At 44.4% G+C, this 15,292-nt stretch overlaps 1 protein-coding gene across 1 annotated transcript in view; it reads right to left on the bottom strand.

Annotated features, from left to right (window-relative positions):
* Window positions 1–138: 138 nt before the first annotated feature.
* Window positions 139–15,292, bottom strand: part of FANCD2 (FA complementation group D2) — a gene marked incomplete at its 3' end in the record, with an annotated part of 36,744 nt that continues 21,590 nt past the window's right edge. Inside the window, exons 27-45 of the mRNA XM_027700790.1 lie at window positions 15,183–15,291; window positions 14,500–14,598; window positions 13,588–13,697; window positions 12,491–12,637; window positions 11,258–11,374; window positions 10,246–10,374; window positions 9,932–10,047; window positions 9,367–9,480; window positions 8,681–8,808; window positions 7,718–7,817; window positions 6,980–7,102; window positions 6,079–6,172; window positions 5,513–5,584; window positions 4,691–4,729; window positions 4,368–4,442; window positions 3,519–3,593; window positions 899–1,045; window positions 283–366; window positions 139–201 (exon numbers count right to left, since the gene is read on the bottom strand). Of these exons, the coding sequence (XP_027556591.1) occupies window positions 139–201; window positions 283–366; window positions 899–1,045; window positions 3,519–3,593; window positions 4,368–4,442; window positions 4,691–4,729; window positions 5,513–5,584; window positions 6,079–6,172; window positions 6,980–7,102; window positions 7,718–7,817; window positions 8,681–8,808; window positions 9,367–9,480; window positions 9,932–10,047; window positions 10,246–10,374; window positions 11,258–11,374; window positions 12,491–12,637; window positions 13,588–13,697; window positions 14,500–14,598; window positions 15,183–15,291 (1,941 nt within the window). The remainder of the gene's footprint in view (window positions 202–282; window positions 367–898; window positions 1,046–3,518; window positions 3,594–4,367; window positions 4,443–4,690; window positions 4,730–5,512; window positions 5,585–6,078; window positions 6,173–6,979; window positions 7,103–7,717; window positions 7,818–8,680; window positions 8,809–9,366; window positions 9,481–9,931; window positions 10,048–10,245; window positions 10,375–11,257; window positions 11,375–12,490; window positions 12,638–13,587; window positions 13,698–14,499; window positions 14,599–15,182; window position 15,292) is intronic.

Here is a 15,292-nt window from a genome sequence, read left to right as displayed (position 1 = left end):
CTCTGAGGGCGGTGTGTCCCGCAGGAGCTGAGCGGCAGAGGCACGGACACGGACGCAAACACGGACACTGAAGGCAGCGCGCCGCCCGCCACCGCCCGCCCGCCCGCCGCCTCAGGGCCGCGCCGGCCCGGCCCCGCCGCGCCCCGCGCTGCCTTCAGTGTCCGTGTTTGCGTCCGTGTCCGTGCCGCTGCCGCTCAGCTCCTGCGGGACACACCGCCCTCAGAGCCCGCGCTGCACCCCCTGCCCGCCCCCGCCTGCGCTGCCAGGCGGCCCCTGAAGTACCTCCTCAGCGGGTCCCGCCGCAGAGTCCTCTGAGCCCTCGTCCGAGTCCCGCTCCTCGGAGGCCTGAGTCAAGATTTCTTCTCCCTGAGTTGAAAGCAGAAGACCTGCACTGAGCGTATGAGGGGCAGCCTCTGTTCCTTCCCCCGGGGTGGGAAGGAAGTAATAGGCATTTTGTTGCCTTCTTAAATAAAAAGCTTTCAAGTTAAAAAAAAAAAAAGAGGTTTTTTTTAACTGTCCTGCTTCTCCAGTGAAAGATGAAGAAAAGAGCCAGGACTGGCTTCTGTTAAAACCACACACAAGAGTGTGTGAAGGTGTTCAAGTGACCTTTATCTCCTCCCTTCTGTGCACGGGAAGGACCCCCATACCAAGTCATTACAGACAATCAAATCTGACCCCTCAGTGTGAGACCCTCCCAGCAAAGCAGCCCCAGGGATGCAGGTCTTAATCTTGAAGTAAAATGTTTCTTTCTGCTGCACTAAACATAATTGTACTACAGTCACACTGAATTTGGCCTTTTAGCTCTCTCCTTACACAAAGACAGTTACAGTTGTCTGGGAAAGATGAGCACTGTCCTTTCCCAGATTGTAATTGCCCCAGGCAGGGCAGTAATTCTCACCTGGAGATCCCGATTTTTGAGGATGCCGACCCAGAATGCCTCCTGGCAGTGGTTGAATGCCAGCATTGCCTTCACTCGGTACACAAATTGTTCCAGTGACTTCTTCAACAAAGGGACATGGTTGGTCAGTCCAATATCTTGGTGAATCTATGAAACAGTAAAACACAACTATGATGGATTCTTGCCTAAGTGTTCTGGCTGTTTAAAATCCATTGGTTATCAGGTGGGAAGGATGGGATATGATCCCCACAAAAGGGATCCATGCCTGGATTGTGTCACCTCTTGGCCAAATTATGGCTATTGTTAAAAAATAAAGCTCAGGTCAGTATTTTGTCTAAGGCTGCAAAATCATCCCTTGCAGCAATCCAAATACCCATATCCACCTGGATTAAAACAGAAGGAGCCTCAGCTTTTGTCATGAATTCTAGAGAGAGGCTAGTATCTCCTCTGCTGAATTCCCAAGCTCAGAGGAATAAAAAAGGAAAAGGTACTGAATACACCACTTCAATCATATCTTTTCTTGCTCAGTGCCTCATGCAATCCCTTTATCCCAGCTATATGGAATGTGTGCGCACTATAATCTACAAAGCCAGTTTCTCCAAACCAAAGAAGCACTGGGCTTTTGGAGAACCAGGACAGGAGGGAACAGATGGAGTTGGCGTGAGCAAAAACCACCAGAGGAAGGGCAGTTATGCCAGGTATTGTGTGAGATTCAGCTCCAGGTGAGCATCTCCTCCTGATAGGCTTCGATCTGCAGTTCAGAACAGCCATTGCTAAAACAGAAAACCTGCCAACCTGACAAAACCTGCAATTATTTTGTGCACAAGTCTTTTCCTCTTTCATGAGAATACTTTGTAACCTTCTGGCATTAAGATGCTCTCATTAGCTATTTTCCGAATTCAGGTCATCTGCATTTCTTGGAAGAGTTCAACATGCCTGGGCACTGCTTTGCTTTGAGTTCTGCCAAGGGGGAATGGGTAACTGATTTCCAACAGCAAGCTGTTCTCCAGCCTGTGTAACAGGCAGGACCTAGCAATCACCAGCACTAATCAGACCCAAATCAGCAAACCCTTGCTAAAGACACAATCAACACTCAGTGCTCTCTGAGTCCTGGAACCTGCCCAACTGTCTGCGGGCAGTCTGGAGACTTAAAAGTACCATGGCACTGGCAAAAATCTGCCTCCAGAAACTGTCCTTATGTCCAGCATGAGATATGTAAACAGAAGAGAGGCTTGGTGTGAAAGAGGAAATGACAAATGCTTAGGAAATGATAGGTGAAGCTGATTGCTATTGTGTGATGCTCCTTAAAGACACATGTATTGAGGGAGAGTAACAAGGTCACACTGCATGATACCTCAGTGAGCATCTTGCTAGGTCTGTATGAAAGGGAAATCAAGGTTGGTCTGACAAACGTTGGCGTGAACTTGGTTTGAAATGGGTACGGAGCATTCACGGCATACATTTACTTGACCATATTCAGCTTCTCCCTTCTCATTCTTGCAAAATGATTTGGCACAGAGACCTGTTCAGACTGCAGCAGGTACAAGAGCAGTGGCAGAACATGGGTGTTCACTAATGACAGCTCTGTGATAACAGGGACCATGGGACATGGCACTTGAGAATGCTGCTCAAGTGCAAAGACAAACATGACATGGCAACCTGCAATGCTGTTATCCTGCCTCCAAGGTGAATTGTGACTTCAGAGCAGGCACGAGGATTTCACTTTCAAATGCGAGAAGGACATTTTAGCATCTTCAGGGTTTGTGCCAGCTCTCTTCTTATGAGAGCTGCAATGGTATGTTCTGATCTCCAGCTAAATTTCTATGCTCCTGATGCCAGCTCTAGACTAAATTGGTAGCAAATCTGGCTGAAGAGCCATTCTGGTAGCTGGCTTTCTCCCTTCAACTACTTTGGCAAAGCTCCCTTCTCGGATGTGTTCTTGAACCTCTTAGAAGTCTGACAGGAACAAAGCAGCACACATGGAGTTCTTCCCAACTGCCTTCTCCCATGTGTTTCTCTGTTGCAATAAGCACCATCTCTTCACACTGTAAGCAGTGTTAATCTTCTCCTTCCTTCCTGCCCCAAGTCTCCTAAAGAGACTGGCAGACTGTGTGTTACCACCTTCCTCTCCTCCCTTTGCCTTCTTCCATGGTATCAACATAATATCATAAAAGAGACCTCAAGAGGACTTTGAGCATAATTTTTCCCTGTCTGCCACCTGTTGCTGATTCTTCTGACTCACAAGGCTGTTGATCTTTGGCAAAGCTTCTCTCCCATATTATCAGTCTGGCATCTATACTTTGTGCAAGGTCTGTCTCTAAGGTCTTAACCTGAGTCCTCAGAAACACCCCCTTACAGATGCCAACAACCAAAGATGTCCAGAACCTCTGTCCCCAAAAATGATAACCTGATCTGAAATCCAAGTTAGCCACTTCCAGAACAAATGCTTCAACTTTTGGGCCATTAATCAAGGCTATTTCACCTTCTCTCAGAGTTTTTGCTTATACAGACATTGCTGGAAGCATGAAGGTAGAACCTGCCTATGCCCTGGAAGAGCAGTGGAAGGGGAATAAACCATTATTAGGACAGGAGTTTGTGCTGCAATTGGAACTTATCTTACCTTGGAATGGCCACACATGTGATGAAGTTGTCTGGTACTCAGCTGCAAGGTTTTCAGCAAACTCTGCACATCATCCTGCAATAAATAAGTAGACCAGCAAATCATTCTCAAAGAATTTTTCCATAAGGGAAACAAAAATATTGAAACAGCATTAGTCCTAGCAATCCTTTCCAAGGGTTATGGGACAGAGGTATGATGTGTGTATGCAGGAAACATCAGACAAACAGGATCAGGCCACAGGAGACTTGCACTGTGCATCTAAGTCAAGTAACTGGTAATAAAAGTCTGATCACATGTCATAAGGTCAAGCACTTTAAACTGAGACTCATTCTGAACTGGAGTTTGGAATGAATGCCTATCAGTAAAAGCTGAGGCAATTAAAATTAAGACAACTTTGTCACATCTTGTCTTGGGTACAGCTTCTGAATAGGGGAACCAGAGAAAAAGTTTAAAACATACTGCTGGTTGTGCCATTTGAAAAACATCCAACATGAACTCCAGATATCAAAGCTCTGTATTGAGCAACCTGCCTGCTCACATGAGCTTCCTACTCTGAGAGTGACACCTTTGTGGTGTCTTTTGAAGCAGATGGAGGCTGAAAGGACTTCATTTGCTAACAGTTGGAGTCATTCAACCGGAGTGATGGCAAGTTGGGGAACAGTGTTTGCTGGGAGAGCACTGGATGGGCAAGTGAACAGGGCAGAGAACAGCTGGGACATTTAGACGAGTTTGTCATGAAGGGTCACAAGTGTCCTGCCAACATGAGGCCACAGACAGGAAGCTCCTTCTAGCAAGCATCAGTCATGCTTCCCAACTGGTTCCAGACAGTTCTGCTCCCACAGGGCTTACCCTGTGCTTTTTAAAGCTGTGGTCCAGGAGAGGCATGGCAAGCTTCAGAAAGGCTTCTACAAATTGACGGCCGTACTATAAGAGAATGATAAATATATCAAAAGGTAAATTTAAACTCCTTTTCAAAGAACCATCCCAAAGTCAGATGAGATAATGATACATTCTTTCAAGATAACAATACATTCATTCCCGGAGGCTGTTCTTGCTTAGTAAGACTACATCCACGTGAAGGTTGTACTGGAATATACAGGATCAGTAATGGGCAATGATTCAAGAAAGCTGGTATTAAACTGCTCTCTTCAGTATTTTGAACCCTTGCTCACCTTCAGGCAGATGCTGAGTACAGGCCTGCTGTCAAATACCTACTCGAGCGAGAGGAAAAAAGAGTCAGATCATTTCACAGGCATAAAGGAAACAATCATTACTTCAGATATGATAAAAGCAAACAGTAATGATGAACCTAAGCAAGGAGAAAAGTGCAGCTGTATCTGTCATCTTCTGCCCAAACCAGGGTCACACTCAGTGACACTGAATGAACAGCCCCAAAACTGACAGAAGGGAGTATTTCATCCAGTGGGGCTGGCCTCGAGTTCATCACCACAGGACGGCATGAACTGTCAGCAGGAGTCAAAGGAAGATCCTATGTTACCATAAGAGCAAGTGGAGCTGAGGGCTATGAGGCAAGTTACAGACAGGAATCCAAGCCTCCTGTTCTTAGTATTTGCCAGCCTTCAGCTGAGTACATCAGAAGAGCATTTCCTTCTGGCAGATGTTATTCAAGATCTACCAGAAGGATTTGTCCCATCTGCCTCCCCCACAGCTGGCAGTGGACTCTGTCAGTCACAAAACCCTGTACTAGGAAACTGGGGTTTTCATCCAGTCCTTTTTTTTGCACTTCCTTACATCACCCTGTCTTTGTACAGGCTTATTATTTGTGTGAGAACTGTGGTATTAAGGTGTGCAGGCTGTAAGAATTAAGCAGTAATGAAATGAAAGCTAAACGGGAACCCTTGCACACAGATTATAACCGGCTTTATTCACCACCTTCAGGTTGTTCCACTAGTCAGCCATGCTTCATGAACCTGGGGACACCAGGCTTTGCTGGGAATTTGAAGGTAAAGGTAGAACAACAACCAAAACCTCACCTTGACCAAGTTAATGAGGATATGGAAATTCCGCACAGCAATGTTCCAGCGCAGCAGCTTCTCCAGTTGCACCTACAGGATGCAAGGGGACAATAACCCAAGATGAAGTATTTCCTCCCACCTTGCTGGATGTGCTTTCAGCAATGTTGAAAGCATTGTTGTTGTTGTTGAAGACAGAGGAACAAAGCTTCAACACAGGCAGATTTATCACAGCAAAAACACTTCATGGCAATTCCAGCCTGATCAGTGGCTTAAAATGCTAAGAGTTAATTCACTTCCTTATTCTCAGAGCAGCTCTTGGTTGCAAAATAATGTTGTGCTCCCACACAGGAGTTCAGACCAACTGCACATCTACTAGATTTTTGGCATGGTACAAATCAGGAAAAGAAGGTGCTACTTATATGTTACCCTGTATATCAAAGTTTGCTGATGAATGAAACTGTCTGACTGCATTTCCTAGACAAAGACCAGAAGTAAATTCCTTTCCAATTTATACATCTTTATTGTACTGTGCAGTTTAACTTGTCTTCTTCTCCTCAAAGAGTCCAGTGGATTTATTTTCCTACCTCACTTGAGTCCGATGGTTTTCCAGCTGGGATGCTTTTCACTGAACTTTCTAGCTGAGCCATCATTACTCTGAAGAAAACTGGGAATGTCTGCCTGTGGAGAAAGTGAAAAAACTAAAAGCCAGCTCTGAGCCTCTAGATAAGCTGTTTGTCACCAGAATGATGTGGAAAATTTGATGGTTATCCAGCTGGGCATCCTCAGTCGGAAATCACAGGACTCATAAGCATGTCTAGCCCAGCCCAATTGCCCAGACAGATGGAGAATCCTGGGAAGTCACTACCACTTCCCCAGTATGAACCACACTTAGACACCAGCACTTCTTTGTAACTCTGAGGGTGCACAGTGGAAAGGTTTGCAGCTCTCAGCATAAGATAGTTCTGGTAGTTTCAAAGTGCAGGAACTTTGGTCATCCCTGTTTAAACCATGATTCCAAATTCCTATGCTAGAAGCAGAAACACTCTGAAATCCATGCTTCCAAATTCCTATGCCAGTAGCAGAAGTATCCTGAGGGTGCTTTTCTACACTGTATACCAGCCCAGGTTTCCCTACAGCCACCCCAGGCCTCTGACGCTGACTTTTGGAGTGCTTTATACCACCACAGTAGCACAGAGAGAGACAACACACCTGACAACAGACAGCAGTTCATTCTCCAATTAAAATAGCTCACAGTAATAAACTCAACATTGTGTTAATGCTCAGGACATTCCACCTTGACACAAAGTTAACCATATCCTATCTTGCTGTGTACTGCCAAAAGAATGTTTACAAGTGCCCAGAGTAGCCCACTGCAGTACTAACATGAAACCATAATGGACCACAAAATAAGAAAACTAAATATTTAAAAGCAGAAATTGCCATTATGCATATCATAGAATTCCAAGTTTCTATTGATATTATTACCTGCTTAGTGTAGGATATGTAGAAGAACATCCATCTTTGGCAGAGTCGATCAGTTCAGGAACACCAACACTGGAGATTTCCTCGATAGCTTTCAGGATGTTATCTGTGTGCTCCAGGTAGACCCTAAATCCAAGACCAGCACAGTTGATCAATAAATGTGATGCAGAATAACACAGCAAGATCTTGAACACTGCCCTACCTGCAACACATGGCCTAAAACTGTCAAGCTCTTCCTTATGCCAAAGGCAATCACATGTAGGAAATCCAAAGCAATACTTAGAACTGTCACAGTGATGTCATTAAAAGCTACCAGGATTCTTGCCATAGGGCTGGAACAGGGAGATGTCCAGAGGTCCCTTCCAAGCTCAACCATTCTGAGTCTGTGATTGTATTTTATCTAATACTCAGTCCTGCTCTCCTTGACTTTAGGGAGAGCTTACCTGCTTTCGGCTTAGTGAAAGCAAGACACTTCGGTCCAGACCCACATTCCTATGTGTAGGTATGCACATACATAAACTTAGAGATGCGTTGATACATCCTGACAAGGTCTAGTCTAGCAAACATGGCTAACAGTTCTTCCTATCACTCACTGTCTTTCAATGCTGTAGAAACAGTGCTTTAGGCCAAGCTATATAAGTACAAGGGTTATGATTCAGAGGGGTCATCCCTCTGCAGCAACAGTAATGATTAGAAAAAGAGTGTCTTGGGCATTGCCTAGGGCAATGGCTCGAGCCTTACCAGAGCAGAGTGTGCAGAGCACTGTTGAACTGGCTGCCCTTCTCTCGGTCTCCACTGGGCTTCACCCATGACTGGCAGAGGAACTGCTTTGCTAGTGAAGCTGGGAAAGATAAGGGATAACTTACTGAAAGAAGAATCCAAGAAAATCTCCTTCATCCATACAAAAGCAGTGAGTGCAAATGTCTTTTTAAAAGATGACAATATCGATACCCTTCATGTGCCTGAACTTTGCTAAGTCAGAATGCATTTTCTCTAAAGAGAAGTAAGGTCATATAGGACATATATCATGATAACAAAATACATGCCTATCTAGCATGTTCCTGGCCTGGACTACACATAACATCAGAACCATGATCCACCTCTGGCCATTTCTCTACAAACTCATGTTAAACCTTATTTGTTTGGTAGCTCCTGCAGTGTGCCATCTGTTTGTTTTTAATTAGGCCACATGCAACCCTTAAGGTATCCATTTCTAGAAATGAAATTCCAATAACAAGAGGCTTGACCTTTTGGCCACAGCACTGTAATAGTAAATATGAACAGACAAGTTTAAAGTTTACAGATTTCTTAAATCAAAACTTCTAACAAACCTGACCGTCTCTTGGTCTCCAAGCTACATTGGATTAAGTCTATGATCAATCACCTCCATTACCAGTGATTAAGCTGGTACCAAAACTGAACAGGTTTGTGCTTAGAACTCTTAAAAGTTGATTTTTAAGATGACCAGCTGATAGAGTTGAGTCTGCCTGTGGCTGAGGCACAGCAGAACAATACCAAAGACGTTCCATTATATTTACTGCTGTTTCTTTTATTAACAGCTAGGACTGTTTACCCAGTGAGATTACTAGGATACAGAAAGGAAATCTTTCCCTCAGAAGATGCACTCTCTACCTAGAACCCAAGATTTACAAGGAGAAGACCACACGAAAATTAATCTGAGATTAGTGGTTCTTCACAGATTACCCATTTTCTCTCTCTTCCAGCCAGTCATTGGTTTCTCAGCGATGGCAATCAGGAGCTGAGTGAGGATGTGTGCACACTGGAAACTGGGAACACTCTGCTGGAAATTCAGTAGGTACTGAAAACTCTCACTAGATATGACAGGAAAGGGAAAAGGTAAAAACAGGGTAGGCAGAGTAATCTCTCAGAAACACATCAATAAAAAGGAAGCATTAGACCATCTCAGATCCAAGGTCTCCCTATCCCAGTATTCTGGCTCCAGCAGTGCCCTTCTGAAGAAGGGGTGGTCAGCCACTAGTATGTCAAAATTCAGTCACTGAGAAACTACTCTCAAGCCCCAGCCACTTGAAGTGCAGCAACATCTTTATATACTGCTTTTGCCTAGTGTACCTGTAAGCATCCTAACTATCCAGAACATGCTCATTCCTTCTGTGAATCCTACTAAACTCCTTGTCTAAAATAGCAGACAAACAAATGAGATCCATAGATTCATGCATATTTTATATTCCAGTGCCTCCTTTTCATTAGGTTTGACTGCACTGCTGTTCAACTAAATACAAAGCTCTGTTTGAAGCAAATGTGGTCTCTGTGAGAGCTCCCAAACACACATTTACCCATTATGCCCACACAAAACAGGGAAAAGTGCTTGAAATTTGTCCATTTCAAACCTTGTGAAATACAGATTTTACCTTATCAGTTCCTCAAGAAGAAGAAACTCTGTCTCTCCGGGCTTTAGCCTGTCTGCAAGCACCTGGAGAGCTGATCTCAGCAAGTCAGTATTTTCATGTTGAGAAAAACCATTCCTGAGGGGTAGAAAAAGTCCAGTTCATCATCAGACTAGAAGGAAGAGAGGTATCAGATACAAATGCATATCTGGGTAGATTGTGCAAGACGAAAAATAAGGAAGCTGGATACTCAAGAATAGCTCTGCACAGGCTTTTTGTCAATGAAATACACATTCATCCCAGGTTTGCCAACATGCCTCATGCTGGTCTTGACCCAAAAGCCCATTGATTGAATTGTATCCAGGTGAGTGCTTCATCACCTACAGCTGTAGCTCAGCTCAGGATGAGACAACGAAGCCTGGCCTAACTATGAAGTGCTTAAAAGTCTCCAGCCACTGCAGTGGGTTGTTTTGCATGGCTGACAGGCCACTGGCAGGGTACAAACACTTTAAAGAAAAGGAACAAGAAGAGGAAGCAATAAATGGGCTTTCCTCATGGAGGCAACTGTGTACTTTTCTTTTAAACTCACCAAGCAAATAAGGAGCGAAAAGTTAGAAACAGCTGTTGGTAGCAAGAGGACATCAGCTGGTGCTCCTGGATGTTCACTCCTAGTTCATCTTCTGCACCCTGATTTTGTGCAACTGCCTTTAATACAGAACAAATAATTCATTAAACACTATCCCAAAGAAAGATAAGGGGCACAAGAATCCAATTCCATAAATTCCATGTTTAAAAAACCTGAAGAAAACAACGTGACTCTTTTTCCCACAACCAAAATGAAAAAGATCTTTACAGGAGACAAAACTTGATGGTTTTTTGAGTCAGAAAACTGAGCCCACTGACCTGGAAGTAGTTGTGCATGTTCTCCATGTGCTTACACAGTGGCTTTAGTAGATCAACTACACACATAGCAACTTCCTTGGGGGATCTCTGACACAGATGGGAAAAGCCAATATCCTTGTAGCCTCTTTCCTGCAGCAAACCCAAAAGATTAAAGTTGCTTCATCAGCCTTTCTTGAGAAGAACTTCAAGTGCTACATCTTAGACTGCTGCCAAGCAGTGCAATTCCCCATGTCATACATGATCAGGAAGAGTCACAGAGTTGAAAAGTTGGCTTCTGCTGAACAATCACCACCAAGTCAGACACGTGGACAACATTTGACTAAAAGAATAAAACTGATGTGACACGTAGCTCTTTTATAGGATCATAGAATCATTTAGGTTGGAAAAGACCTTTAAGATCATAGAGTCCAACGCTTTACTCAAACACTAAGAGAAGGCAGTCTCTGCATGTGGGAATTAAGATAGGTAGAAAGACAAGGAGAAAGAACAACAGATATGATTGAGCCCATCAAGTTGTAGTGAATTTCTCATAGTTTAACAGTGGGACATGTGTTTACTTTTCTCCCGAAGGCATCAGCAAGGAGTCCCTGCGCTCAGGGGAGTTTTTCTAATGCAGAAAAAAACAGAAACATGGATGCAGCAGCTTCTGCTGGCTGTGGCAGCCATCTGACCTGCCCAGCCTGGGCTGCTTCTTGAAGCAGCCAGTCTCCCCAGGGAGGGCTAAGAAAAGGGTCACTTGAGTTTTGAGGCTACAAGAATTTCCCTCCATTAAATAACCTTTTGTGAGATATGCAGAGAAGGAGATGCTGCAAACACTTCAGGGAGGGCAGTGGTACACAAGTCTCTTCTGAAAGAGCAATTGCTGCACTGGCACGCAGCTGGGCCTCAGACTTCCATTTAACTGTCAGGTGAAAATAATTCTGAAAAACATCTCTCTCGGGAAAGGCCTGGAGGCCTTTGGTGTGCTCTGCCTCAGCCCAGGCCTGGACCCACTGCCTGCTGATGTACTTGCCTTTGGAAAGGGCACCCTCCTTGTGGAGCCTGAGGGCAGCACATGCTCCAGCTTCCAGCACAGGTCATCCAGAAGGAAGCAAAGTTCAGCAGGCCCCAGCTGCACAACTTCACGAGCCTGCAATTGAAAGAACAGGCAATCCCAGGACCCAGATGTAACTGTAATGCCTTGAAGCTCAGGTTCACTCTCTCCATTTCCAGTTATGACTCCTGGCTCAGTTAACCTCGGAAGGGACCTGTTTGGTACATGCTTGGGTTTTATGGCTCCCCAATGGCAGGTGTGGGACATTGGTTCTGGTTACTGAAAGCATGAAGCCACCCTGATGCTCTAAACATAGCTGAGGCAATGTCAGGATAACTTAACTACTGAGAAAGAACTGATTTATATACATTGATGTTGAAAATTATCTCCTAAGGATAAAAAGAGGTTTCAGCCCAGAAATTTACCAACTGAGTAACAGTCAAGAAGTAATTTGAAATAATGCCACATGGCTCAAGAGACTTATCAAAGTCTTTCAGTTGGAGGAAGACTGCATGCACAGAGAGAGCTGTCCTGCAAGGGCAGACCAGGCTGTGCTCCAGCCTGCCATGGCCTTTTCACATTTTATGCATCTTACTGTAGCCTGACAAAATGAGACTCCAGATGGACTCAGCCTGCCTACAAAGAGGTAACAAAATGAAGCACTTCTACTTTCCACATCCCTAGTGATGCAGTTTTATATAAGCTCCCAGATGATACACAGGACCCTGCTCTCTGACAGCACCTCCATGGCACCATCCCACATTTGTGCTGTTTCCAGTCTCCTGATGCCTCGAGACATCTGTCTTTTTGCAACATGGGCTTTACTTAGATGTCATAGGTTCTTTTTGGTAGGCAAGTGGTCACCCAGTGTATTTAACACCCTGTGGCTCGGCAGTGTTCAATATTAAGGCCCCTTTCTTTCCATGAGGTCTATACACGTTATACTGCATCTTTCTCCTCCCATGCAATATTTATGTCACTTTGTTTTTAACATTGCTACACCACGTGTGTGCTATTCTCAGGAGAGTCCTCTTTTCCTCAGTGCCTTGAAGTACTGGGCTTTCTTTAGGGTCAAATGCTCTCCTGGTCCCCGGACCAACACATCTTAACACCAACCTGCTGTCCACTTAAATGGAGCAGAAAGGGCCAAGGCCTCCGAGAGGGGCTGTTACACAAAGCCTTATCAGTGTGGCTTTAGGCTCTTCCACTCACCTCCGTGTGCATCTCTGTGTCCAAGACAGACTTGGTGAGCAGCCCACAGTGCAGCACAGTGAACACCTCGAGGTCCAGCTCTCGGAAGAACGGGCGATAGTTCTGCAGCTGTGCCAGAGGATTTCCTGCCTCTCTGTCAGCAGCACTCTGCAAAGGAAATGGCAGGAGTAAGGTTGCAACCTGCAAGATTTCTGACCTCAAATAAAGCTTAGATGAATTCCTTTCCAAACTTATTTGAGATTCTGCTTATTCCCTGTAACTTAAGTGACTTTGCTGTCATATCTGACTCAGTTATCATCTCTGTACAATAGCACAGGAGAAGTGTATTTGCCTGGCTGGAACTGATAAAATGGACTCTGAATAACATTTATTAGTAGCACTGGTAGATATGGGAAGTTATGGGATGCTTATGAGATCCCAGCATCCAGGATGCTGAGCCCAAAGCTGGGAACACTTCCGTGGCTTCTCTCTTTTAGACAGCACAGATCTTTCATTCCAGACACGATGACAATACTGTAAGAGCTTATTCAAAAGAACAAGAAATAAAATCCAATAATTCATTACGTGATAGGTTTGGGAAATAGTTCTTAGCACGTGATGAAAATGCATAATTTTAAAGATGCTTCATCATGAATACATCAATTAAATACCTCAAGGAACGTCTGCAAAATGAGCACCCATGACTGAAGCAGACTAGAACAGCAGGAAGAATGGTCCTTACCAGGGTTTGCATTTTCCAGATTCATCTCATGATTTCTGACCTAAATCTAGGAATGGCAGGTTATTGCAGTAATTTGAGAGATGGGATGCTGTCTTAAACAGAAACCCTCCATAGTCTCAGTCAGAAAGTAACTAAAAGTATTATTGATAATCCTGCATTCTAGCACTGCCCTGGCCCACACTCCCTGGTGGAGTGGTTGGCCTCTGCAGGCACAATTTTCAAAATTCTGAGGGGAGGCACGTGCCAGAAAGCAGAATTGAACTTCCCCATGATTAACTTTTGAAATGAACAACTCCTCTCTCAAAGCTCCTGTTTATGTTCTATGCCACCTTCCCCAGCCTATTTTCCCTGTAAGGCCCCAGGGATATACACCTACCTTCTCCAGCTCAGAGAGCTCAGTATCAAGCTGATTTCCCTCAGAACTATCATCCACTTGAGAACGATCTGCAGAGCTGGCTTTGCTGCCATCAGCCTTCTTTTTCCTCCCTTAAAGAGAAAAGCAACTTCAGAATCAAAGGCTACATTGTGCTCTGCACTAGACAGCACCTGCAGCCAGGCAAACAGCACAGCCTGTACTTTAATCAGCATTAAGAAAGCATGGAGCATGCATAGGTTGTGTCATCCATAGCAGGATCACAGACCAAAAAAAAAAAAAGAGTCAAATGCATTTGGGGTTCCCTCATAATCAGCTTCTCTTTCACAAAGTCACAATACAAAATTAAACCAAGTCTCACTGTTCTCACTGTAGTTTAGGTATTATAAAGTGATTGCAAAAATTAGTGGAACATCATTTTAAAAAATGCTTGAACCAAAATTTAATGCTTCTTCCTCAGACACAGTATTGAGAAAGGATGAGGACCTGGAAAAGGAAGATCACACAACTACAGAAGGGATTGCAGGGACACCAAGCCAACAGCAGAGTAACTCATTGAATCAAAGCCACAGGTTCAGGACCAGACAACGCCACGAACCCATCAAAGACAGAACTTACTGCTGCAGAAAACACTTTGGTAGGTGAAAACAATCAAGGAAACCCACAGATTTTCACTGTTAAAAACTATGCATCCGCTTTCCCAGGAAGACAGACCATCCAACACCTGTTTGGTGTAGGATATTTTTACATCTCCACTTCAGCTGCAACAGGAGTTGATGAGGTAAAATTTCAAGGTAGATAACACCCTGCCAGGAATTTAGTGCTTCACACACACACAAATGCAATGGCTGCAGTGCAATACCCCAACCAACCCCCATTGCATCTGTTTGCTTAAACATTTTAAACTTTCTTTACCACTCCTTTTTCTCGCTGGACCAGCGGCATTAATGGATGGTGCGGCCTCCGGGGCTTCGGAGTCAAAAGTAGCTGGTGGTGGGACATAGCCAGGGGTTGCTGAAAGAGCCAAAATGTAGAAGTGGGGTTAGTTCAGCTCCAGAATGACAACACGCAGGCAAGATACATATCTAAAGGAAATACCATACATTTCACTGTCCTGGTGAATGCCTGTTTTTCTACTGCAGTGCATTTAGCTCCAATTATCCTTATTATCACTGGTCAGAACTGTCAATCAGTATCTTGGTCTGGCTGAACTCTGTACCTGATCACCTCTGTCCTGTCTTTTTATCAAGTACTTTCTTATCTGTATTTCAGTGTAACTTCATGATCACCTGTTTGTGCAGGCATGTGCTGCAAGGAATAAATGCCAACTGCTGGAGAGATCTGTGCGAGTAAATGTGAATGTTCCTGTGCTTGTGACTCTAGAGTGTGTCATTTGTGTGCTCCTCACTGAGGAGGTGATTGAGAAGGGCAGTTTGGAGTTGGACAAATTGAAAACAATATCTCTGTATGCACCAACTCTTAGGCCATTGTAAAACTGCAGCGTGTGTTACCATAGACTTCCCCCATTGATGTCAAAAACAATCCCTTTCACTTCACAGCAGGTACAGGTCCAGAATGTACAAATGTTTCATACTCACCTGCCAAGCATTTTCCCAGCACATTCTGCAGCTCTGTGATGTTCTGTAATCGAGTCAAAACTTTCCCCTTCATCTCAGCATCCTGTTGCTGGCAGAAGGCATTTACAACC

The sequence above is a fragment of the Neopelma chrysocephalum genome, unplaced genomic scaffold, assembly GCF_003984885.1.
Source record: "Neopelma chrysocephalum unplaced genomic scaffold, ASM398488v2 Primary Assembly neopelma1_147, whole genome shotgun sequence".
NCBI lineage: Eukaryota > Metazoa > Chordata > Aves > Passeriformes > Pipridae > Neopelma > Neopelma chrysocephalum.
This window is presented reverse-complemented; position numbering and strand designations above follow the sequence as displayed.